The sequence below is a fragment of the Cimex lectularius genome, unplaced genomic scaffold (genome assembly GCF_000648675.2).
Source record: "Cimex lectularius strain Harlan isolate CLEC.00 unplaced genomic scaffold, Clec_2.1 scaffold40, whole genome shotgun sequence".
NCBI lineage: Eukaryota > Metazoa > Arthropoda > Insecta > Hemiptera > Cimicidae > Cimex > Cimex lectularius.
Genome location: NW_019392652.1, coordinates 1,345,411 through 1,372,970, shown reverse-complemented (window position 1 = coordinate 1,372,970; position 27,560 = coordinate 1,345,411). Strand labels below are relative to the sequence as shown.

The 27,560-nt window shown below is 30.6% G+C and overlaps 2 protein-coding genes and 1 long non-coding RNA gene across 8 annotated transcripts in view; 1 reads left to right on the top strand and 2 right to left on the bottom strand.

Moving 5' to 3' along the window:
- Window positions 1-18,688, bottom strand: part of LOC106670104 (protein GDAP2 homolog) — a 34,723-nt gene extending 16,035 nt beyond the window's left edge. Inside the window, exons 1-6 of one of the 2 annotated variants that reach the window (XM_014400130.2) lie at window positions 18,585-18,688; window positions 8,713-8,891; window positions 8,410-8,552; window positions 8,218-8,350; window positions 8,044-8,153; window positions 7,710-7,964 (exon numbers count right to left, since the gene is read on the bottom strand). In XM_014400130.2, the coding sequence (XP_014255616.1) occupies window positions 7,710-7,964; window positions 8,044-8,153; window positions 8,218-8,350; window positions 8,410-8,552; window positions 8,713-8,891 (820 nt within the window). In that variant the 5' untranslated portion in view covers window positions 18,585-18,688. Of the gene's footprint in view, window positions 1-7,709; window positions 7,965-8,043; window positions 8,154-8,217; window positions 8,351-8,409; window positions 8,553-8,712; window positions 8,892-18,584 lie in introns of those variants that run through there. The other variant, XM_024230684.1, reaches the window with a different exon arrangement.
- LOC106670105 lies at window positions 294-27,555 on the top strand. 3 transcript variants are annotated; one of them, XR_001341029.1, is made up of 3 exons: window positions 294-493; window positions 7,758-7,910; window positions 26,898-27,555. It is a non-coding gene; the product is annotated as an uncharacterized LOC106670105 (long non-coding RNA). The 3 variants fall into 3 exon arrangements; XR_002911032.1 differs by having other exon boundaries at window positions 7,758-7,934; XR_001341028.1 differs by having other exon boundaries at window positions 295-493; window positions 7,758-7,898.
- The window catches only part of LOC106670103, a 34,614-nt gene continuing 30,319 nt past the window's right edge, over window positions 23,266-27,560 (bottom strand). For 2 of the 3 annotated variants that reach the window (XM_014400123.2, XM_014400125.2), the window contains 10 exons: window positions 25,804-25,907; window positions 25,663-25,747; window positions 25,472-25,603; window positions 25,217-25,399; window positions 25,010-25,150; window positions 24,872-24,946; window positions 24,668-24,775; window positions 24,470-24,610; window positions 24,224-24,406; window positions 23,266-24,166 (listed from right to left, as the gene is read on the bottom strand). In XM_014400123.2, coding sequence (XP_014255609.1) covers window positions 24,000-24,166; window positions 24,224-24,406; window positions 24,470-24,610; window positions 24,668-24,775; window positions 24,872-24,946; window positions 25,010-25,150; window positions 25,217-25,399; window positions 25,472-25,603; window positions 25,663-25,747; window positions 25,804-25,907 — 1,319 coding nt within the window. In that variant the 3' untranslated portion in view covers window positions 23,266-23,999. The remainder of the gene's footprint in view (window positions 24,167-24,223; window positions 24,407-24,469; window positions 24,611-24,667; window positions 24,776-24,871; window positions 24,947-25,009; window positions 25,151-25,216; window positions 25,400-25,471; window positions 25,604-25,662; window positions 25,748-25,803; window positions 25,908-27,560) is intronic. The other variant, XM_014400120.2, reaches the window with a different exon arrangement.

The following is a 27,560-nucleotide window of genomic DNA, read 5'->3' as shown; positions in this document are numbered from 1 at the left end:
GTATAATAAGAAAGTTTATCCTTAATATATTTTTATAATTATAACAAATAATATTAAAACGAATTTATACTCAAAGAAAAACAAAAGAAGACAATATTCAAAAGTGCAATTATATTTTTTTAAATGTTACTTTCAAGTCATGGAAAATTGCAGCCCATTATTATCTGCAATGTAATAATATAGCAACAGATTACATTATACACATATATGTTTTTCTTTTCGTTTTTGATAAATGTAAATAAAACACGCATTAAAAGCTGAACCCTTCCACAATAGAATTTAGTCCACTCACTTGGCTGATTTCCAGATATGGTAAACGTCGAACACGATCTTTGGACTGAAATAAACTGTAAACACCGGCCATAAACAACGTGTTGGACTTAAAAACAGTTCCCAAGTTCAATAACTCCGTTGCTATATCACTGTTCAGAAAAGATAAGGTGGCGTGGTTTTGTACAAAGACGAGATTATGTATGACTCAGGATGAAGTTATGTAAGTACACAGGATATTGTTGTTTCATTAAATGTTTTAACACTTTCTGGCCGGCCTTCATGGAAATGGTTTTCGTAATATTTTCAAATTAAAACGATCCAACTATCATGAAAAATGATAAACAGGCGAATTTTATATACTTAAAATAAAATACAGTTTCGCTATTTGCATAATTCACTAGACAATGGTCAAAACAGTCATTACATAACTCCTGGCCTTGTGCTCATTAAAAGTCTTATAAATATTTTAATGATGAATTTTCTGGGGCGTCGGTGGCCGCAACCGACATCGCGCTCATCACTGTAAGGTAATCCTGCCCAGCGTCCCTGCATTCGGAACTTGATATACTTACAAATTGGCTTTTTTTTTTCAAAATCACCGGCACCCCGATATGACCCGAATATGGCCTCTGTTGTTGCGCACGTTCATAAAAAAATAATAATGACTTCATATAACTATTTCTTATTTTATATATAAAATTGCCATGTCTATTTTGTTTAAATAATCTTACTATGTTTGGAAAAAAAGTTCTTTTTTTTTAAATTTAATAACTTCTTTGATGTAAGGAATGAAAAATAATATTTTTACGTGCTATGACTCATAAAATGATTAAAGCAGCTTAATGGTATCACGAAATTTTAGAGTTTAACATTCCATTCTTGGCCCTTGATTAAAAGAAGACATGTATTTTGTTGTTTATTTCAGACCATTTTTATGTATTTTACTATTATTTTAATGTAAAATAAATTAAATGAAATAAGGAATTCACGAGTTTTATTTTTAAAAAATTTAATTATGGCGGTTTGAAAGAAAATTCACCAAAACAACGGAAAATCATGTTATGATATAATAAACTGTTAGTTAAAGTTTAATCTATTCCTAATTCCAATAACAGCATAACTATATCATTTTTAAAGAAAAGTGTGAATTTCTGATCTCGTATAATTTGGTTTACATTAAAAATAAATATGTTGTAATTAATATATCAATATAAATACTTCGAAATAAACAACAAAATACGAGTTTTTTTTTGTTGTTGAGTGTATTATAAACCAAAAAATGGAGATTTATCATTTCTACAAAAAAATATAGGCTTTGTAACATAGGGATCAATTCTTGTTAATTGTTAATTAAATTTTAATCAATCACTAAATGATTTTACGGTGTTTTGGTGCATTTTCTTTCATGCAGCATAATTAAATAATTTTTAAATAAAATTGCGAATTTCTGATCTCGTTTAATTTGGTTTACATCAAAATAAGTATGTTGTACCGATAAAAATACTTCGACATAACTAACTTAATACGAGTGTCCAGTTTTTTGTCTTTGAGTGTATTATAAACCAAAAAAACCATAGATTGTGTAACTTTGGGATCAATTCTTGTTTTCAAGACAATTGATCAATTGTTAGTTAAATTTTAATGTATCATTAAATGATTTTCCGGTGTTTTGGCGAAATTTCTTTCAAACCATATAATTAAATAATTTTTATTGAAACTCGTGAAGTTCTGATTTCGTTTAATTTGGTCTACATTAAAATAAGTATATTGTAATTAATATAACGGCAAATATATACAGTTTGAAATAAACAACAAAATACGAGTGTCCTGTTTTTTCTGTCTCTGAGTGTATTGTAAACCACAAAAACATAGGTTGTGTAACTTTGGAATGATTATTGTTTTCAAGATATGTTGACTTTTCTTGAGAGCGAGCCCCATCAGGAGAGGAAAAGATCGAACCAAAACAAAATGTATTTACCTGTCGCCGCTTCTTTCCCATTGGACGGCCAAAAATGATGGCTTTTTCTCATATTGTCAAATGAACTCGGATTTGAGGCAATCCACTGTTCGGAACAAAACCGCCTTTGACATTTCGAACGGTTGGCGATCGTCTGGGAGCCTATTTACCGAATGGGATCCATCGCAGATAAACGCCGTTATTAAATAACTGAAAAGGGGATTTGACTATTTCTAAGGATTCCTGGCCGACTCGTAAAAGACTAAAGAACACGACGAAAGGGCTCCGGACAGATGAAATTTAACCGAGTTTAGTGCAAATTCGATTCGACACAAATAGACACCCCAAACGTTTGGACGTTTGACAAATCTTTTGATAAATCGGCTACCGCCACACAAATTTTAAAAAATAATGACTAAAAAAAACTAAGTTTAGTTTTAAATGTCAGAAAGGTATCATCAAAGCAATAAAGGAATTTAAGGGTAAAATTTTAAACTACAAATAAAACAAAAGGTGTATCTTTATATATTCAATTTTTAAATGAGAATTCAGTTATTTTTATATTTTTAATGAGCAGCCTTAACGTTCTATTTTTTCCGATACCTTCCATTAAGATTTTATTTATTTATAATATATTTCTTTAAATTTCTAAATGAAAGAGGTAAAGGGTCGTTTCCTCCATTTTATTCATTTAAAATTTTAAGCTGAAATGTGGCCTTTGGAACTGAGAAATTTGATCGCGTTCTAAGCGTAGTTTTACGTTATGGTCAATTATAATAATAAATATTTATTTCATCATAATGGAAAACAAAAGAAAATACAGCTTTTGGATTCCATGCCTACTAATTAAAACAAAACGCCTAATTATAAAAGTAATTTGTTATTCTTTCGATAAGTATAAATACTTGTGCCGGTTAGCAGGAGTTGTAAAATTAACAATATCTTTTTATTACAATAAAACAAGAAAAAATAATATTAATTTACAAAAAAAGACTAGGAAACTTAATTTCTTGAGGCAAGAATGTATGAATGTATAATTTTTTGTAACTGACTAAAGTTCTGAAATTAATTTATATTTGTGGTGTTTAATGACCGTTAGTTAATGATTATTTGGAGATCGTGAGATGCGGTCTGGTGTGATGTAGGTTTTAGAAAAACATTTTTTTTTATCGTATTTGTATAATTTAAACAATGTTTATAAATCCCGGCCCTGAAGATGATCTCACTAAAGATCGGAACGTTAGCACGATAAAGAAAATATTTTTTAAATCCTACGTCACACCTGACCGCATCTCACGATCTCCAAATAATCATTAATTTATATATTGATGTACCCAGTTATACGAAAAATGATAGTATTTAGTTATGTATTATAGTTATTTTTGGTTAATCATGGCAATAATTTAATATTTTGTGACATATATTTAAGGATTTATGAAATAATTTATATCGAAACATTAAAATTTTAAAAATAATTTTGTTAAATTGGGAACTTTAAATTCCTTGTACAGTAACTTTGTGTGGTATATTCTTGGTTTAATTAAAATTATTTTTATGAGAGAATTTGAGTAGTCAATAAGTATGACTAAAAGGAATGAGAAACGCAAATAAAGCAATCGCGGGCCTTTTTAAGCAATCAAAAGCTAAAAAGGATTCAAGAAAGTCAAAACTATTTATTAATGCTACAATCAATAATTATCATTAACGAGAAAAATGAGAAAAGTCAGGCGTTTTCAATCATAAAATTCAGTGATTCATACTGAAAATTTGTCTCACTATTTGAGATTTTTCAGGAGTGTCATATAACAGAGATTTTACGTGTTACTTGAGTATTCTAATAAATTTTCGTTGTGAAATGGTTACATAGATAAAATTAAGACAACTAAAATACAAAATGGAAGTATTATTAACAAGGAAAACGTCGGTTCCCCCGCTGATATTACAGGTGAAGCAATAAAAATGAGTAACTACCTTTTTTGAAGGACACACGTAGCTTTTATTTTGTTTATAGTTGATAGTAGTGATCCAATTGTGAAGATATTTACTTAGCAAACTAACCAAATCCCGAGATAACACAAAACTGCAGCGTTCGGCATTTAGAGAAATAACTCGCCAGGTATATTTATTGTTCGAAACTGGCCGAATGACGACGTACAGACTACGGAGTGCAACAAAGGGCGTCCTTGGTAATTCAAACGTACCGGAAGTCGGTCGCGTGAGGCCAATGCTACTGAAAATATTTATTATTAAATCTTATGGCAGGATTCACGCTTGCTCCTCCCGCAAAGAGGTACGGTCAGATCGTGCATTCAAAGGCGAGACACATTTGTATTTTACCTGTGAACCAGCAAATAGACGGGGAGATTACATTATCTCAACTGCGTGATAAATTTTTTACAGGGCACGCCCGTGAAAGGCTCCCTCCACACCATTATTTCTCAAAAAAGAGAAAAAACGCACATTCAAACGAAAATATATTATTATTCAATTATTTTTGGTTTTGTAATTTACGATTTCAACATATTACATAAACGAACTCTTCATGGACAAATGTTTGTACCCAAGACTAGAGTATTCCTCAAGCAACCCTAGGGTACTGGAATGCTTGCTTATAAATGCTTCTATTTACTTTTGTATTATTTGTATTATTTTATTTCTATTAATAAGTTAATAAAAAATAATAGGTTAATATGTTGTTGAAAAAATCCTGCAATCTTCAAACATAATGGTATGAAAAATATATTGGGTTGTCCGGAAAATAATGCAGGATTTTGGTATTAAACAAAAAAAAAGAAACTAGTTACTTTAAAGCAATGTTCTTTAATCAAAATAATTTCCCATACTCTCAATACATTTCTCCCAACGTGTTGGTAACTTATTAATTCCGTCTGAGTAGAATTCAGAATTTTTAGAATTGATAAAGTCAATAAATGCATTTTCCAGTTCCGTTTGATTTTTGAATATTATGTGTTGTAAGTAGTGGTCCAGGTGTCTAAAAAAATGGTAGTCAGTAGGCGAGAGGTCCGGAGAGTAGGGTGGGTGAGGCAAAGTTTCATAGCCAAGCTCCAATAATTTTTGTGACGTTACACGTGACACATGTGGTCGAGCGTTGTCATGCAACAAAATGGGCCCTTTCCGATTGACCAAAGAGGGCTTCATTACTGCCAATTTCTGATGCATGGTATTAATTTGGTTACAGTATGATTCAGCATTGATGGTTTCGCCAGGATTTAAGAAGCTGTAGTGTATTAAACCAAATGAAGCCCACCATACCGTAACCATTACCTTTTTTTGATGAGTTGGGGGCTTTGGAAAATGTATTGGAGCTTCTCCTTTGTCGAGCCACTGTCCAGAACGTCTAGTGTTATCGTAGAGAATCCACTTTTCGTCACATGTAACAATTCTGGCCAGAAATGGGTCATTTTTGTTTCGACAAAGAAGTGATGCACAAACATCAAAGCGCTGATTTTTTTGGCGATCGTTTAATGAGTGTGGAACCCAATTTTCGAGTTTTTTCACTTTTCCAATCGCCTTGAGGTGGTCAGCGACGGTCGTTTTACTGACTTTGAGTTGCTCTGCAAGTTCTCGAACAGTTGTTTTGGGGTTTTCTTCCACCACTGATCGCAGAACATCATCATTAAGAGAGGAAGGCCTTCCACGACCTTCTTCATCTTCAAGGCTGAAATCTCCCTCCCGAAATTTTTTAAACCACCTTTGCACAGTGCACTCATTAACACAACCCTCGCCCCAGACTTGGTTAATGTTTCTAGCCGTTTGGGCTCCGCTTCGGCCGAGTTTAAACTCGTAAAAGAAAATCGTACGAAATTCTCGCTTTGACATTATAAGGATGACTGAATTATTTCCAAGTAGCGGAATGCTACAGAGGTAAACAAACAATATCATTTGGAAGAGGATTAATAAGTGTTGACATTCATACAAATGAGTAATCCTGTAAACGTAAACAGAATATTTTATATAGATTTTTTTTAATGAAAACTTAAAATCCTGCATTATTTTCCGGACAACCCGATAGCTGACCCATTGTTAAAAAACAAAACAACAAAAGAAAGCTACCAGCAAAACGATTACCATGTGGTCATCAAATTTATTAAACTTATTACAAAAAAAACACATTATCCTTGAGTTGGATGAATATTATGAAGTCACAGTTCTTCTTACGAAATAGCCTAGGGACATGGAATAATGACAGACAAATATTTACTTTTGTAAATAAAGCACTTGTTAGTAAAATAGTTAATTAAAAAAATCCCTGTAATCTTCACCAAAATGTAATGAAAAATATAACTGACCCATGGTCAATTGTTAAATAACGAAACAACAAAAGAAAGCAAAATGATTATCAACATATATCTACACAAAAATAAATAAACAATATTATGTACAATAAAACATAGAGGATCTTTCCTGAGTTGGATGAATACCCGTGGTCAACTCGTTAAAAAAACAAAACAACATATATCTTTACAAATAGAAAAAAATACTATTTACAATAAAACAGGTCTATCTTGAGTGGGATGAATGTTATGAAGTCATAGTTTTTCTTAAGAAATATCCTAGGGACATGGAATGCTAATAAACAAAAATCTTAACCAAAAATGAAAATTATAAATTGATCATGACCAACTTTACCAAAATATCCTACGGACATGGAATACTGAACAAATACTATAGATAAAGCATTTGTTAACAAAAAATAATAAAAAAATGAATGGAATGGCAACAAACAAAAATCTTCAACTAAAATGGAATGAAAAATATAGCGAACACACGGTCAACTTGTTAAAAAACAGAAAACAAAATGATTATTAACATATACCTTTAAAAGAAAAAAAACCCTGTAATCTTCAATTAAAAAATAACTGATCCAGGGTCAACTAGATGAAAAACTTATCCACAAACAGTTACATCACAAGCAAAACCACATATTGAATCCTTGTCAAATAAAGCAATACTAATACAAAACAAAAGAACATCTATTATGAATTGAATGAGCATGCCTTAAAGATAAGAGGAATAAATTATCGAATAGTGCGTTTATTAAGTTTATGGTGGTGGCAGTTTTTCTGTGAGTCAGTGAACACTCATAAAAAGGAGTGCCAAGCAGCCGACAAGTGACTATCTTTAATGAAGAGATGGGAGGGAGGGAGGGAGAGAGAGGGAGAGGGAGAGGGAGAGGGAGAGGGAGAGANGAGAGAGAGAGAGAGAGAGAGAGAGAGAGAGAGAGAGAGAGAGAGAGAGAGAGAGAGATGAAATATTAGATAGATAGAGAAGGAGGAGGAGAAAGAGAAAGAGAGAGGGAAAGTGATAGGGAGAGAGTATACAGACCCAGTAGAGTGATCAAGTTCCAATCAGTTAGACATTTATGTACATTCAATAAATTATGATAAAAAGCTGTCAATGCATAAATAGGCAAATAAAATTAAACTAAATAAATCTATTTTTCTTTTAAGTATCTTACCATTTAGTTGATGTTGGGGATTGTCAATGATACGAATCTGCCTTTCAGGGAAAATCAGCTCGCCATATAAGCCGTAGTTCTGACCGGCAGGCAATTGGAGTACAGCAGCTAGTTCCTCTTTTTGTGAACGTGGAAAGTAAAGAGGCAAGAGTACTTCATAAATGCCAGCATCACAGCTCTCGACAGCAAGTATTATCGTTTGTAAACATCCGATGTTTTTATTAAGTTGGTATTCTAATATTTTTCTAATTGTTCCTGTAAAAAAATAATTTCTTATAAGGTCATTCATAAATTTAAAAAAAAATAAAAAAATAAAAATAAAGAATAAACTTACTAAGAGCAACATGTGCGCCCTGGTCAGGTGGATAATTGTTTCTAACTGAGTTAATAACACATAAAGCCAGAGTTTTTACCTTCAGTTCAAATGCTCTTAGTAAAACATTTCTGAAAAAAATTCATGTGAAAAACATAATACTGCATTCATATATATAAAAAATTAACCCAGTACTTGTAGCAGTTGTGCAATGAAGTCTCAGCTGCAGTTTGAAATTTCATGTTGTACTTAGGGCCAACAGTATGGATTATAATTTTTGCTGGCAGATTATAAGCTCCTGTGACTGCTACTTGCCCAGTTTTACATTCTGAAATTCAATCGAGAAAATAATCAAAGGGTTAATAATGTTATAAGGTATGTTAATACCTTGGACACTCTCAAACAGCTCATTTTTCAATCCTGGGCCAGCTTTATTAAATATTCTATCACTTAACGTTGAGCGATCGTCAAAAGTTTCATTTGTAGAATGAACAAGAGCATCAACTCGCAATTGTGTAATGTCACCTTCCCTAAAAAAGTGGTAAAACTGTATTAATAAAACTTCTTTGTTTTTCTATAGTTAAAGAATGATAGAACATAAACAATAAAAGGTGAATAGTTAGAACCAAGAGATTTTATACAATATTATAATTTTAAAGGTAGTAACATTATATTTGACATGCATCTTACCAAAAGACAATTTTTTTATTTAAAGCTTGGTTGACTGGATATGGGCTAGAGTCATAATTTGCATTAATATTGTAATGTGTTGGTGCAATAATTGGATCAGTGTCTGCCCAAGTCTTTAATGAGGATATATTTATAATTGGATAAGACACCCTAAGTGGATCTTCTAACACTAACACCATCTAAAAAATAATAAAAGAAAAAATTAATTGAACATATACAATAGAATGTTTATTTCAAAAATATAAACAAAAAGACAAACTTTGCATGAACTTGAAAAATGACTGAAATCAGGCATTTGCTCAGTACACTTGTAAAACGTGGTTTTGATATAAGAAAGAACTAGTACATTTCAATTTTTACAATTGAGTTTCTCGCTTAGAAATAAGAGATACATACATTTATTTTTTATTTTTATATAAATTTGTTTGTTTTTTATTATATAAATATTATTACTACTATTTTTATATAAATATCTTAATTCATAATTGTATGTATGGTATTTTCATTGTTTTCCTTATATTAATATGCCCTGAATTGTTTTTTTTATCTTGATTGTTGTTTTTGTTTTGTTTTGATGTGACAAATTTTTGGTTAACTTCTAGCAGATGGCCGGTTCCATGCCATTATAGCATGCTAATAAAATCTATACTTAGTGTAACATATTGAAATAATAAATAAAGCATTATTATTATAGACAAAACAATAAGACAGCTATATGTGTGCAAAAATAATTATAATAAACACTAACCACACTTCAAATGATTTGAATCATTTGATCTGGTTATGTATTCAAAACTGACAAAAATAAGTCCCTGTACAAAGTGAAACTACTGAAGTTCAAACACGTTTGCAATTATAATGAAGTATGTAACAATGTCATAGATTTCAATGTTATATTACTGCTTTTGAATGAAAATAAATGTTCACTTTCCAAATAAAGTTTAAAAAAATCTCCCCTTAGGAAATTTAAAAATAATAAACTCTGGCAGTAACTTTTATATGTTTTCTGGTTTCAGTTGATGTTTTTATCCAACCACTATTTATCGAAGATGGCTGGCAAAATATTCAACTGTAATTTCCTCACTTTAGCCATCATAAACATTAAATAACAAATTCCTAACAATAAACACGAATCAGTAAAATGTTTGATATAATACCTTTATATACTCGTATTTTGTTGTTTACTTCAAACTATATGTATTTTCATTGTTATATTAATTCCAACATATTTATTTTATTGTAAACCAAATTAAATGAGATCAGAAATTCATGAGTATTAATCAAAATTATTATTATGATGGTTTGAAAAAAATTAATCAAAACACGAACCATTGATTACATGGTTTTGCTCTTAACGCATTAAGAGCAAAAACAGGTAATTAATTGTTTGTTAAATTTAATCTAACCCGAAATGTTTTTCTGGTGTTTTGGTGAAGTGGTTCTGGTTCTGGTTCATTCTGGTTTACATTAAAATGTGTTGTAATTAATATAACAATAAATGTAAATATATATATTTCAAAATAAACGCAAAAATTTAATAAAGCTGTTACAAATCAAATAATATTGAAAAATATGAAGAGCAACAAAATAAAAATAGAGAACCTATAAATATTCAACACAAAGTATCAACAACACACATAACATTCAAACAATTTAAATCAAACTTTGTGAGAATTTAAAGTGAGCAATTGTCAAAAGATAAAGAACAGAGACAGGTGACTTTGTCAAATATCTCAAAACTAATAGCAGTTCTAGATTGATAATGCCAACTCAATACACATTCAGAGTGGTACAATACAGCTAGTATAGGTTCAGCCAAGAAGAAGAAGAAACCGCAATACATTTTATATGCTGCTGCTGTAAAAACCTGACAAGGCACTGTTTTCTAGTAAATAAAGCTAAATTCGACAAATATAATGAGAAACCACAATCAAGATAATAGGGGAATGTGGGGACTCAGCTGAAGTGAGCTCTAAGTCATACGAGGAGGGGTATAAGAGTATTATCTGATGGATGTATTAAAAAAAGCTATGGCCACATCACACAAACCTAACCTAATCCTGAAACACAAAGACGACACTGAAACTTGTCTTGACAGACCAAAGAGCAAGGATAGGCAACAGTAACGGCCAAAAGGTTCATCACTCTGCAGACGTTTAGAGGAAATCTTAAAAAAAAAAAAAAAAATTAAAAATGAGGTTAAAATTAGTGAGCGTGTAGGTGAGTGAGAAGAAGGGAGGGGAGGGGTGAGGGGGAGNGAGAGAGAGAGAGAGAGAGAGAGAGAGAGAGAGAGAGAGAGAGAGAGAGAGAGATGTTACTTTTAATTATAATGGATATATGTAAATATAATGTACATGTATATTTTTACGTTAGTGTTACCAAATTTTACCATAAATGAAAATGTATCAAATTCATCAGAAATATTTTGTAGCTTTTTTTGTCTTAGGTTACTACTGAAACTTACTTTACTATTGTAAATTTGGGAATGCTGAACTACTTTTGGTTTTAGATGTCACTCATTGAAGATATAACTTATACTGAAATTTTGTTAAAAATCAAACTAACACTTTCAAAATAAATATCACCCCATTTGATAATTTAATTATCAGAAGTTGCAATTGCCCCAATATCAATTAGCTTTGAATGACTTGATTGCCAACCAAGATGTTATCATTAAATACACGTTTTTCTCAAAAACGGGTTTGACCTTCAAAACTTACTTTCAAAACAAACTATCAAAATCAGATCGTCAATTGTATTAGGGCTTTATAGCCCTGGTTCTAGCTCTGTCTATCTCTAGTCTTTGGTTGTAAGACTCATCTAAGTTGATCAAATCATTGTGATTATAATAACAAAAATAACAAGAAATTATTAGCCAAAACGTATTATATACTCTAGTTAGAAATAAACTGTTCTCAAAATATACTCTAATATTAAAAAATAAATAAAAAAAGCTTGATTTCAAAATAATCAAATCCTAGAGTGTAATTTGAATGTTCAAATTTGTAGTAAAATATTAATCCATATTTGATTCTTTTGTTCATATAATTTAGGTAAATGCTTTCCCTGATTAACCTTTAGTTGGGAATGAATTCCAACAGTTGTGCATTTCCATTGGCATTTACAATTTGCAATGTGTATATCCAAAGAACTAATCATGATTATGAGATTTGTGGAAATCAATTTATTATTAAAAATTTAAAATTTAAACTCATTGCTTTGCGTCTGTTGAAACTATAAAGTTGTTTAAGTACTGGTAGGACTCTAGAAGCCATTTCTATTGATATTTTCAGCTATAAAATCAAAACTATAAATTTTATACTTGCGTTGAGCACCTTCATTCATCAGCAGTTCATCCTGCCTCTGCTTATACCCTTGAAATCTGACTAAGGTGTTTTCTTGTTAAAGCCATTTATTATTATTATTATTAATTTTTAAGGGCGTTTTAACGGCTAAGGTCATTTCACGACCTAACATCCAAACCTTCTATCTTAGGTTAGCTATATCTCTTCTGAGTGCTATAAAGCTCTGACTCCAAACATTCACTCAAAATCTTATTTATCCTATTGCCATCCAAGCTTTAATTTTTCTTTTTAAAATTCTTAATTCGGAAGGCCAAATGTATACAAAATTCCCATTTTAAATTGCATAAAATTTTATTATTATTATTATTATTATTTTAAGGTGTAACTATCAGTGATATCACCACCAAATATAAACACTGGCTATAAGTTAAGTATTTGGAGAAGATGCCTTATATTTGGACTTGAACAAAAATGTAATAGCATAGTAGAATTATAGAGAGTGGAAGAAAAAAATGTAGTATCTTTAATCAAAGCCACTATTCCACCCATTATTTTTGAGATATTTAAAAACTCAAGTTATATTAAAGAATCAATGTAGCTTAGGAAAGCCATAAAAGGTGTTTTTTCTGCTAAAGCAATTAATAATCTAATAGGGAAACAAAGTATGTCAAACAAAGTAAAAATACCTGCTCTATTTAAAGAATAGAATCTATTTATATTTTTGGGGCTGGTTGGTCAACGAGTGAACAAACTCGTACGTTAAACATTGATCTCTTATATCCAACTATTCTCTTCGTGCTGTGCTGACTGTTTTATTTTGAATATGGGTCAAAATACACGAGAAAAAGGAAGTTCACTGTGAATATATTAACTTGGAAAGTTCTGTGGTGATGAAATATCCAAATTTCCTAGGTCACATACTAGATTACTATGTAATTGCAATTTAAAAAAAAATTACATTTATGTAAATTCTCCACAACTGATTTTTTAAGTAATACTAGAAACCGTGTAGTGATAAGAAAAAAATCGATAAATCAATATGGAAGGGTATAGCATATTAATACTATTTTCAAAGAGCCAAATTCTGTTTATGAATTACAAACATATATCCCAATATGTTATGTGATAGGTTTATCAATAATCTAAAAGTCTAAATTAGTTAACATTAAAAATTCTAATCATTGTCAGTTTAAACTGACATGGAATATAAATATATCTGGATTAAACATGAAGATGTAAATTGTTTTAATCATTTATCACAATCATTGGAAATATAAATGATATTGTGTAAAAGAAGAAAACACCTATTTATTTTAAGTTTGATCAACATGTTTTACTTGTGTGGTTTACCAATATAGTATTTATTATTAGAGGATGGCATTATTTGAAGCCAGTTTTGTACGCTCCATTGCAATGATTTATGTCAGATCTTGTAAAGGCTTCAGTTATATTTTTGTTTGGCCTGATTTTCCATTTTTCCCTCCAGAAAACATAGTAGGGAATGGTCGGTAAAGATGAAGATAAGCCTAAACATGCTCAACAGACCAAAACAACAAGAATAGGCAGACCAAAATGATAGCAAATTAAAATTTTTTATTGATTCTTATTCCCTTGCCAACGTTTTAATTAAACAAGGCGAATTTTTGGTAGATGAGAATAAAAAAACAAGGCAAGCCCTGGAACCCCTGGGGGCACTAGCTTTGATCAGTTTATTATGAGAATTTGACTAATCCTGAATGACAGATGTCTCAACTACACCTCTTCTCCTTACATCCTTTGTTGATGACAGTATTATTATCCTTTGACCCTGATTGATCCTACAGTTGCTTCAGAAGATCTGCAGAGACACGTCATGCATAGCTGATTAGTATGAATCTACAAAAAATTAAAAATGAAGACAAATAGAAGGAAATGTGTCCACATCACATGTACACTCTAAAGCAAATAACTTCTTACAATCTACTACACCTATGTTCCTATCATCAAAACTGAGTGATTTCATTTTACCTTGGGTACCACGTATACTCATGTTTAACATGGAATCAGCATGTGCAACTGAAACAAGATATAAACAAACACTACGGTCTGCTCTTACTTATGAGACGACAATCCAAAAAACTTACAATCATAAAATGCTATTATTTTATTACATAGAACTGTGGGAAACTGCTAAACCTTCCAATATATAACATTTTTAATCTGTAGTTTTTATGTGAATTTCAAATACTCCGTATTAAACAAAATAAAATAAAATCCATTAAAACCCATTCATCTAAAAATTAATTTCTCAAAAATATTCATAGTAGACGCCCATCACCCCAAAATTTTGCCCAATAGGTTTCATTCTGACAATCCAATGAGGTGTCTCAAACAGAAATGGTTTGGTCACCGCCTTTTTGGGGAAAAGCAATCAACTAGAGAAGTCAAGTGCAATGGGAGAATAATATTTATTACTTGCTCCCCTCATGTGACCATTTTCACAAATAATTGCTAACATTTACATGTACATTTATTTTCAAATTATTTGTTGATTAAATGTAGAAATTAGAAATTGCAGATTATAATGAAATATTGATTTTATTAAATAAAAAGCTATGAGAACTACATAGATGGTATAACATAAATCTTTATGTGTGATTTCTTGTTACTTATATTAGGTATTTAAACCACTAAGACGTGGACGTGGTTATAAAACAAATCTTATCTTATAAAACAAATACAGTGGGTTTTTGATCTGTTTTAAAACAATCTAACAGGAAAACAAATTATGTCTTGTCTAGTTATATAAAGGCATGTTTTTGAATGTGGTAGGTCAAGTTACAGCAGTGGCTGGAGTTAATTCTACAATTTCGTCATTTCCTATCATTTTGGTCTGCCTAACCTCGCTGCCTGTTTTGGTCCATCAAAAACGATTAGGAATAACCAAACTGCAGGTTCATCACCCCTTAGACCCAGGTAAAGAGATCTCACACAATTCAATAAAGCAGAGTGAATCAAACCCACACAGCAACATTGAAGGGAGAAAAAGAATCATCAATCATAAAACAATAAATTACTTCAAATCATATAGTATTTATAGTCTTTAAATGTTTAAAGTTATTAAGCCTGACAATTTGTAGAAAAACGAGAGAACAAACAACAAACATGTCTCGACAATAGGTTTTACATAATTTAAAAAAATTGGTGTAGTTAAGATTTCACCTCTTGTTGAGCACAGAGTGGTAAATCTGGAACAGGGTAGAAATTAGTTGAAGATGACGCTGTGCTAATTATTGTGCTAATTGCTATGTGCTAATTTGTACGTCACTTCAGGTGCTTGCACTTGCTTAAGACCAAACCTAACAATTATTCTCTTTTTAGTTATTAGTCTTCAAAATTTTGTAGTGGCAAGGGAAATCAGTTTTATTATGAACTATACATAGATCTGATCAAGGGTAAAAAAATGGTAGATTTAATGAGATTAAAAGGCATGTATCAGTGGTAGGAAGTTGGTGTAAACTAAGTGTTTCAGCAGGTTTCATTTCTGCATATCACCAGATAGTTCTGGCAATCTCTTAATCCAATTGAAATAATGCTCCTTTCATATAGACTTACTCCAACTTTTATTTTCATTTTTAATTACTGTATGAAGCATCCAGCTTCATCAACCCTGTTAACTTCCAATCTAACACTATGACGGTATTGAACAAATTTAACTTAAATGTAAAGATTTTTTGTCACCATAAAATAAGTCAAAGATTTGAGCAATGACAATTTTAAAACTTTAATTAATTCAGAAACCTAAAACAAAAACCTATTTTTCAGATTATAACTATTTTCCAATGTTAGAATGTAGAATATATAGAATAATAATAATAGAAGTTTAAGAAAATTGTAAATTGACTATTGCAAACCTCATGAACTTGAAATAAAATTGAACCCTAGAATATTTACTACCAAGCAACTTAAGCCGTTCGGTTAAGTATTTAAGTGCAAAGTTCTTTTCTTTCTATATCAAAGGAGAACTCATAAAATACAGACCAAAACGAACTCAGCAAGATTCTTTTGTTGTGCCAAATGACCTTTTCAGAGTCTGTCTTGCTAATGGTCTCGTCCAAAAAAATGTGACACAATTAAGAACACCAAAACTTCTGCTCCTTTGAATGATCAAATGTTTCCGCATTAAATCATCCTGTTCCACTATTTCTTGATACTCACCATTAGTTCTTCCTACACTTACAGCTCTATCAACGAAAAATTGTTTATTAATAGTAATAAGAAGTAGGGGTAGACTAGATTACTGAGATAAAATTGAGATTGTGTCAGTAAACAAACACAAAAAATAATGTCTTCAGAGACTTTTTTTAATTTGAAACGTATAACTCCATAATGTTGTTTAATTTCTGTATATTGAATACTATTACATGTTAAATGGTTTTTGTTGTTGATTAAAGTTTATACACTAATAGACAAATTTAAGACACCACTCAATTTATTTAATTTACAATTAAAATCATTATCGGTCTACATTTGTTTCAGGTAATTAGGAGCTATTGTAGTCAAAATAAACAGTAAATAATGTTTTGTTTACTTCCTTTTGTTTACTTTTGTACTGATTAATCCCTTTTGCAGAAAAAGTAGCATTATGCCCTTCCTTTCTACTAAGCCTAAAGATCGCTTTCCATTAATCTTTTTCCTTCGTTGATTCATTTGATATATTATTCTTATTCATAAAGCTTTTACGATGGCTCCAGTCAGGCATTTGATTGAGCATGACAGTGACAGGGTTGTAACATTATTAAAGGAAGGATACTGGCAGCATGAAGTCACCAGGAGACTGAGTATAAATCAATCTACAGTAGGAAGGATTCTTTGGCTCTTCAGAGAAACAAGGCTTCACAATAGAAGGCAAGGGCAGGGTCGACCTAGGTCTACAGACGAGAGAGACGATAGATTCAACAGACAGCTTCAAAACCGCAGCATTACAGGAAATGAGATACCAAATCTGATAAGACAAGTCATCAATGTTTCATTTTCCTAATTTCATATGGAGCTCAGGAGAAAGGTATGCCCAATGCTATATGATTCCTCAGGTGTCATTCTATTGTGAGTCATTGAGGTGGCTCAATGAAAAAATAACATCAGGGCCCACCACCTGGCTCGTGAACCTCTTCTTACCAAGGCTTAGAAAATGTCCAGGCTTCAATTCCAGTGAGAACATGTGAATTGGACAGTGGAAGATTGTAAATGAATTATCTTACCTCAAATCTTCAGATTGGCATAATTTCACATGGAGCTCAGGAGAAAAGTATGCCCCATGCCGTATGATTCCTGAGATGACATTCTATTGCGAATTACTGATGTTCTGGGGTGGCATTTCCTTGGACATCTGTACTGAATTGGTTGTTGTGCCAGGAAGATCTCTAACTTCATATAAGTACTTACAAGAACTAATCAAAGAACATGAGCCATTTGCCCCCCCCCCATCAGTATGAAATTGTTTGTAAGCCAGGGCCCATAGAACTCGTATTGTGTATGACTACCTGAACGAGGTTGAAATTGAGTGCTTGGTATGGCCAGCTCGAAGTCAAGATTTGAACCTGATCGAACGCATTGGGACCAACTTAAGCCATGAGTATGACAGCAAAACCGAGGTCCTAACAATCTAAAAGAGTTGGAAACGGCTGCTCTTCATGAATGGAAAAATTCCTCAGGAATTCCAAGGAATGCAAATGCATTTAATGGATGTGATTCGTGCCAGAGGTGTTAATACTCAACATTAAAGGACCAAAAAAGTTTTTTTTTAATTTTTGTTTTTGAATTGTCTGTCCTTACTCAAAAATTGCTTTTTAAATGCCTTATTTTACAACCAAATCTACTTTTGGAATGCAAAATATGGGTACACCTAAATACATGAAAATTTAAGGTGGTGCGTTCATTTTGTCCATTGGTTATATCTCATAGATTCATAATGGTGCATAATTATTAGAGAATTAATATTGCACCAGCACAGGGTCACTTACTGCGTCTGTCTCCACTCGCGGGGTACCCAGTAAGCGACCCTGTGCCGGTTCAACATGAGTTCACTAACTCGCAGATCAAAACCCATCATCAATTCGAAGAACTAATAGTAAAGAATATCGAATAAATATGTCTGAATGGAGTTGATTAAGGGGTTGAAACTGTTCAACCATGGATAATGAAGAATAAAAAAAATCGAATGCAATGATGAACATAATAAACAAAAGGCAAAAACTTATTCCAATATGTCAAATTTTAAGAAATTTTGAGGGAAAGCTGAATAGCTTCTATTATAAACCAGCAATGGGGAAATTTTGAGACGAAAAATATTCAAATAGTGGAGTCAGAACGACGCTTGAATAGCATGATGTTAGAAAAGTGGAAAACGTCTAAATTGAAAATCCAAAGAAAAGCTTTTACTTTCCTCATCGACGAGTTTGTAGGTCGGTTGTTCGGCTGGTCAGAAAAAGCGACCGAGGTGCCCTTGGCCGAAGTAGAAGGGTTTTAGCCGGCCGGTTTTTACCTTCGGGAAATTCGTGGGAAAGAGAAAAATGACAAAATATTTACCTTAAAGTTAAAATATCACAAAAAATAAAAACAGAGCTGTATCAATAAATAAAATATTTCCTCTTCTCTCCTGCAACCTCGCTCACTGCTCTCCTGATAACCTATGATAACGGCCGATAAAAATGACAGGAGAATCAATTGATTTGACATTTCTCAGCCACGAGGGTGAAAGCTTTAAAATAAAGCTCTTCCCCTCTTGAAAATTATTCTTTGACATTTTTCTCTGCCAATCAAAGCGATATCGATGAAAATTGTCGAAAACTGTACAAACCTAAATAATTTTAAATACAGGATTAAAACAGAAGGCAGGCCGTTTTCTGCGTTTGGAGGCAAATTGAAAATGCCTTGGGACCCAACTTCTGTCTGTGTCCTGCCTTGTTAATTTATTTATTAAAAGCACAAATAAGGCTTTAAGCTCCATGTATATATCTTAAAAATAAATTTAATTTTATGAACATAGTAAAATATTTTGAAATTCTGAAGTGTTGAAGACTTGGGATATGAAATGTATTTGGTTAAGAAAGGTGGGAAAAAAATTGAAAAATATTGAGGATATTTATTTGAATTAATTTTAAATATGTACATTAAAACTCTAAGTTTATAAGTGCGTAGAATTTTAAGATTGTTGAAGACGTTAATGTAGGAAGAAATATCATCTCATGATTAAATATTTATTTGAAAGTTACAATTTGGGCTGGCGTCCCTTCACCTTAGAAATAAATATAATTTTATGAGCATCGTAAATTATTTTGCAATTCTAAATGATAAAGCTAAAGTATTAGAAGAGTGTAGAAGGCTTGGGATATGATTGGTGCATTTGAATAAAGAAAGTGGGAACAAAGTTGAAAAATATTGAAAACATTTATTTAATTTTAAATATGTATACTAAAACTCTAAGTTTGTAAGTACTTAGAATGTTAAGATTGATGAAGGCATTAATATGGGAAGAAATATGATCTCTTGATTTGTTTATTTTAAAGGTACAAATACAAACTTCGCATGTAAATACCTTAGAAATAAATTTAATTTTATGAACATAGTAAAATATTTTGCAGTTCTGAAGGATAAGGCTAAAGTATTAGAGTAGTGTTAAGGGCTTGGGATTTGGATAAGAAAAGTTGGAAAAAAGTTGAGGGTATTTATTGAATTTAATTATAAATAAGTGTACTAAAACTTTAAGAAAAATATTGCTGCTTAGAATGTTAAGATTGCTGAAGTCATTAATATGGGAAGAAATATGATCTCTTGATTTATTTAGTTATTTTAAAGTTATAGGGTTCTCCACATGTACATACATATCTTAGAAATAAATTTAATTTTATGAGCATACTAAAATATTTTGCAATTCTAAATGATAAAGGTGAAGTATTAGAAGAGTGTAGAAGGCTTGGGATATGATTGGTGCATTTGGATAAAGAAGGGGGAAAAAGTTGAAAATATTTAGGACATTAATTTGATTTATACTTAAAAATATTAAAATTCTAAGTTTATAAGTGCATAGAATTTTAAGATTGTTGAAGATATATAGGAAGAAATATGATCTCGTGATTTATTTATTTATTTTAAATTCACTAGTTTCGTGGCCCGCTTGACCAATTAATATTTTACAATTAATTAAGGTTTTCAGTTGAGATAAAATTTTTTTTAAAGTTACAAATAGGGCTTTAAGCCCCTTCACATGTAAATACCTTAGAAATAAATTTAATTTTATGAGCATCGTAAATTATTTTGCAATTGTAAACGCTAAAGTATTAGAAGAGTATTGAAGGCTTGGGATATGTGGTGTATTTAGATGTGGAAAGTGGGAAAAAAGTTGAAAACTACTGAGGACATTTGTTTAATTTTAAATATGTTTACTAAAACTCTAAGTTTATAAATACTTAAAATGTTAAGATTGCTGAAGACGTTAATATTGGAAGAGTTGTGATCTCTTAATTTGTTTATTTTAAAGGTATAAATAGGTGGTGTTTAGTGACTGTTAGATAATGATTATTTGGAGATCGTCAAGACCGCATCTCACGATCTCCAAATAATCAGGTATAAATAGGGCTTTAAACCCGCTCACATGTATATATTTCAGAAATAAATTAAGTTTTATTAACATAGTAAAACAATAGTAATAGCAATAATAATTATAGAACAGATTATGAGTGAATGTTTGGAGCCAAAGTTTTATAGAATACAGATCAAATCTCCCACTTGTGTTTACAATTGGATTTTGTAAATAAATCTTTGTATAGACAATCTCTTCTTTGTTGCTTTTTTTCTAAAGCTTGTTGTAATATTCCAGTGGTTTGGACTTTTTTATGTTGTACCATTTTTAAGTTTTAAATTTATTTGAGTGGTGGTTTCAATTCAAGGGAGACAATTTCAAGTATTTGATTTTTCTTCATTTATGTACATTCCCACTATTTTTCTTTTATTTTCAATAATTTCACAAACTTCTTTTAGTGCCTTTAGTATCATCTGCATAAGCACTCCTTTCTTATTTCTAAAAACCTCAGCTTTTTAATAGGCCATTTTTATAAGCTTTACTAGGTTCAGTTTTTCAGGTAGTCCAGTTTTCCTCAATGTAGTGGACATAGCCTTTCTGCTAACTTTGTCAAAGGCCTGTTGGAATCAATAAAAAATGCATGTATGTCCAGATCATATTTATAATTTTTCTCAAAAACCTGTTTAACACAAAAATCTGATCAATAGTACATCAATTTATTTTAAAACCACATTTATATTCACTTATAATCTCTTCAGTACATATTCTAAGGAGATTTAGGACGATTGAGGACCTTTTTATGCAAATTTAAAAGAGAAATTCCTCTGTAATTTTTCTATAATCCTTTATCTCTTTTTCCTTTGTATATTGAACAGATCAAGTGTAACTTTGTTGAGGTTTGTTCAATTAATTATATGAGAATATAGGATTTTGCTGTTTCTGAAGGAGATCTGATACTGACAGAAAACGGCCAATTTATTATTATTTAATATTATAGATGAGTTTAGGGGTACTCTAAACACCTTTACAGGTCTTTTGTGTGAGAAGAGTTATGCCTGGTTTTTTTTCTATAAACATTATTTTATTCTATAAATATTATGTTGACTGTAATGGGTTCACCCTTTATTGGTTCACTCTTTCCTGCGAAATAAGGCAACATTACTTTTATTCATTTGATTCTTTGATGTCAAATGCGAGATTTTTTTTTTATAAATAAATGTATTTCTAATTTACTCAATATTTCCAACAAAAGAAAAAAAGCAATTCAATTTTTTTAAAACAATTTTTATTTAATTTGGTGGCCCAAAGATTTTAAATCTAGAAAGTTGGTTATTATTATTTTTAACTAAACACCATTTATTTTTATGCCGTTATGGCCGAAATGTATTATCAATTAAAAAAAATATGGCATAAAAATAAATGGTGTGTTGTTATATAAAAAAAATAATTTCTAGATTTAAAAATAGCAATCTTCAGTGTGTCTCACTAGAAATATGGAGACTTCCTCTTGAGGTCTGCAGGATGATGAACACTATAGTTTGATCAATTTTGCATATTTGTCACAGACTGAATATGGTTGTTCGAAAGACGTCTGACAGACTAACTCAGCGAGGATAGGTAGCGGGCAAATTATTTAATGATTAAAGCTGACTGAGCTTGGCATATTTATATTCTCAATTAAAATTTAAAAGTAATAAGATTTTAATTAGTTTTAATTAATTTAAAAGTAATAAGTAATAAGAATTTAAAACAACATGCATTTTCATTTTATCTGCATTATAGTGGGTTGGAATCAGCCAAGTAGTATGATGGTAATTGACAAACTTGAAAGTTTAATTGTCTATATAAATGTATATTATTGTTTAAACATTGGATTCACATCCCCACACATCTGTCTTTTATCATCAATTACACTTTGGATTTTTAATCCCTAGAAATTACATATCAATCAACTATGTTTAAATGTCCAGAAAGCATTATTTGGTGCTTAATATTATGTGCAAACAAAAAACACACTCACCAAAAGAAACTAGATAAAATTCAAAAAATTTTCAGGTTTTTCACATTACTGATTCAGTCAAAATTAAAATAAAAAACAACCGAACCAAAAAAAAGGGCAGGCTTTGAAAAGGGTGAGCTCACAGGTGATCATAGTATCATTGAGTACCATCTTCCCATGTTTTTAAAACTATTTTTTAGACGGGTTTGCAACAGAAGAGTTTGAATTCAGAATTCAGAATTGGTGAGGCAAGCGCTGTGCCAATGGCTACTGATCCCTTTTTAGAGTTTCTTTGTAGATCCAATAATACTTCTACTTTTAACAATTATTATTGCTGATTAAATAATGTTTCATAAAAATATTTGACAGTTTAGTTTTTCTTGGAAATATTCAATTTTGAATATATGTTTGCAATACTATACAACTTTTTGAGATTTTCGATACAGTTTTAATAATAGTAATATAATTTTCATTTAATAGCATTTTGCACCATTATTGTTAGGAAATAGATTTGAATTCACAATACTTTGTATATGTAATATATATAATCAGACAGTTTTGGAACTACTTTCAATATCATTACCGAAGACAAAATCAACCTTAGAAAAGAGTGGGTTAAAATTAAAGTAATGGATTATAAAAAAAAAGATTTATTTAAAAAATATGTCAAATAAAAATGCAATAACTTCTGTCATTTGTAATAACATTTGTTTAAAATTATGAAATGATTTATTGTTTTTGTATGTTACCTGGTATCAATGACAATTCTGATGATGTGAAAAGTGAAAAAAAAAAAAAAAAAAAATAGAAAAGTGAAGCTATAATTAAATCACAATTAGCAATTTACTCTTATAAGTACAAAATTAAACTAATTATGTCAAAGTATTTGATTTTATGTACATTATTTATGTCTATATTAATACCACTTGTATGTAATGTACATTTGAAAGGGTGTATTGTGTGAAAAATGCTGAAATAAATTTAATCATTTACCCAAAATGTACAATAATAGATTGCAAGGATTCACAACTGAATGATGACTTTGGCACATAAGAGAATTTTAGGTAAAACAAAACTTGAATTACTTGCATAAATTAACATAAATTACAGGCTATGATAGTGAGATACGATTCAAAGAAGTAACTACCCTGAAACAAATTCTTTCTCTCTTTTTTTTTTTCCTTTTTTTACACAATTACAATAATAATTTAGGAATTATTTACAAAACTATACATGCATAATATTGAATATGAAAGTTTTGAAGGTGAAATTTTGCTTTTCAATTGCATTGTACAAATCCCTCTTTTGTTTGGTTGAGAGGTTTTGAGCTAGTTTAAAAATAATATATGGTCCTTCCACATTTTCAAAACAATTGATTTAATATAAAGACTTCTTTGGAAATGTAGCAGTTTTCACTCTTGTATCATGATGCTTGTCTTGCTTGTGGAAAACCATACATGAGGAAACCCGTGTAAATAAAGAATGCGGAGACGATTGCGATGAGAGCATACATGAATAAATTTAACTCTGGCTGCCTAAACCTGTTCTTTTTCAACCATTCTAATACAACTAGTTCTGAGGTGAACTCTCCTGTAAAATTTCAGAAAATTATTTTAAAGAATTTCGAGGCATGTTTGGTCGACCTACCTCTGTAAATGCTTGGGAAACGATTACGGAAATAGACAACTGCTGGGAGTTTCACAACACCCCATTTACGGGCATATCGCGTATCGCCCATTTTCACAAATGTAATATCCATGTTTTCTGTTTCGTCGTCAATTTTTTCAAGTAGCTCGAGAACCTTTTCAGTAGCAGGATCACCCTCTTCATCTGAAACATGAAAATAAATTCAGAGCATAGTTGAATTCAGAAGAATATATATTTTTTAATTACAAAAGAAAATGGCTAGAAATTCGTTTTCATCAAGCAACTTGTCCACCATTTTTCTGTTGACCTCTTCAATCTCATTTTTCAATTCAAACACATCTTGGGATGTCAGCCAGGAGAATACTTTGTCTTCATCAGTTAAATCACCTGAAAATATTTAATTGGTGTAATGAATAATATTGTAGCTTATTTTTCATATTTTACCATCATAAATCAAGGGCATTCGTTTCCTGAAATAGACCAGTGATGGCGTGTTAATAACATTGTATTTCTTAGCCACTTCTGGATCAGAAATCTTGACCATGTCAATGCCTAAGTAATGTATACAATCACAATTATGATCAAGATTAATACAATCACAATTAAAGATGAAAATAACATGAAAGAAATTTAATCATATTAATTTACCATACATATCAGCTTCTCCATCAATAATTTCTAGTACTTCTAACAATTCATCACAATCTTGGCAATCTTCATCATCTATATAAAAATAAAAATATAATTTTTAGTAACTTATATGCATTAATAAGATGAAAAACTTACAGAAGAATACAGCCAAAAATAATGATTCGTCAAGCAATCTTTCCATCATTCTGGCATTTACTTCCTCAATTTCATCGGCCAGCTCTCTGTTATCGTCATCGACCAACCATTCTAAGACTGACTGTTCATTCTGAAGATCTCCTAAATTTTGCTTTTTAAATTGTTTTATCTTTCATTTAAATGAAGTTTAATTGAAAAATTAGTGACCTTCAAACAACAACGGGTTTCCATTTCTGAAATACACTAAAGCTGGATATGTTTTAATGGAATATCTTTTGGCCAATTGTGGGTCCATTATTTTCACCATATGGATGCCAAAAACATCACTTTCATCATCTATCTTTTCCAAACCTTCAAGGATCTCATCACAGATGTGGCATACTGGTTTATCTAAAAAGACAAATATGTTGATTTTGATAAATAAATAGGATTATAAATAACCAATTAAATAAAAGTATTCACAAAAATACACAGCTAAGTATTGAGTTTCTTCAACCATCGCTTCGAGCATCTCTCTTGTTATGAGTTCAATTCTGTCTTCAGTTTTTTGTGTGATTAACCATTGGAGGACCTCTTCTTCTTCTAATATGTCACCTTGGATTTTAAATTTAATATTAATTTGATTTATTTATGTTATTTCAATACAATAATACCTTCGAAAACATTTGGCACTTGTCCTTCAAAATAAACTATTGATGGAAATTCTGAGACGCCAAATTTGGAAGCAACACTCAAATCCTAGGCGAAAAAAATCTTTTAATTTGTATTATTGCAGCATTGTTTAACCAAGTTACCTTAGTTTTGACAAAAGTTATGCCATGCCGGTCGCAATCATCGTCAATGTTTTCCAACTCTTCCAGTACTTCTTTGCACTGGGCACATTCGTCGAGTTTACCATCTATAAATATGAAATAGCAACTGTCATTTTTGAAATGCACAATTTAACTTTATGATAATTCAATCTACTTAATTTTATCTAGTTTCTATTGATGAGTGTCTTTTGTTTGTGCATAATTTTAATCATAAAATAGTGCTTTCTAAACATTTAAGTGGAAAACATTATAATTGATTGATATTTAATTTCAAGGGTTTAAAAAAAAGTTTAATTGCACATGATAAAAGACTTTGTGTGTGTGTGTGTGTGTGTGTGTGTGTGTGGATGTGAATCAAATCATAAAAGAATAATATACATTTATACAGACAATTATATTAGCAAGTTACCATCAAATACCTGGCTGATTCCAACCCTCTGCAACGCACATAAATTAATGAAAATGCATGTTTTTAAATTTGATAATGCTTTAATTTTTGAGTATAGAAATGTGCCAAGCTCAGTCAGCTTTAATCAGTTGCTGTAATTTTATCATTATTGATCCTTTTGGTTTGCCTGTCCTCACTGGGTTGGTCAGTAAAGCGTGTTTCGGATTCAGTGGATAGGCAGACCAAAATGTTGCTAATGATCATACACATTATTCATTATACCTTATTATTAAAAATAATGCATTTGAGTGCTACATTGCTATGAGATTTAGCATTCTTTCATAGTTATTAATTATTTTATTACTCTTAATTTTTCCATATATATACAACAGAATATCTATATTTTAGCAAAATTATCTGTGTTCATTAGGATCGACATTTCCCCAGTTTTGTGAAAAAATTTTCACACTGTAATACTAATATTACAATAAATTAAGTTCTTCTGATTGTGGAGGGGAGTCTTTTTTAATAAAAATCATTGCTTTGTTAAGTAAGTTCCATAATGAGAAAAAATATCATCAGTTTGACCAAAAATATGGAAATCTTAACAAGTTTTTTTAGAGATGATTTGATCTTTGAATTTATTTTTATGTGTAAGTAATGAAGTTTCTTATTCCGTTTTTTACAGAAAGACAAAAAATTGATTGGTACGACATGATAAAGAACTTCATTAAACTCCAAAGAAAATAATACAACCAAAAAAATCTGTAAAAGTGTGCCAACTCTTTGGATTTAATTGAGCACGTATGTAATATGTTTCTAACAATTATATAATATGTTGAAGTTGAGGAGTGGTCAAAAACAACACATTATAACAGCAGGTCACTAAGAAACATATATAACAAAGTATAATAAATTTGATTATATATGCTAATATTGAACTATTGAATTGAATATATAACTTGATTATAAAAACTTGCAAGCTGAGACTGACAGTGGGATTAAAAAGCTGACTGTTTTATTATTTGAACTCTATTATTTTATAGATAAATGTAAATGAGCTGAATGATTTTTAAATGTTAATAATACAAAAGAAAAATAAAGCTATTATTGTATTAATTGGTATTAATCCCTTGAAATTTCAAAAAACAAAATAGTAAATATCAATCAAATCTAAATGAAACTTACAACTGCTGTGCATACTGTCCTTTTATTCAAATCGAGAAAACAAATGTTAGAAATTAAAAAAAAAACCTAAGAAAAAATGAAATAAAATATCTAATATTTTACATGATATTTTGGTTGGGTGTTCTGTTCTTATTCAATTAAAATTGCTACTACATATAGCGTA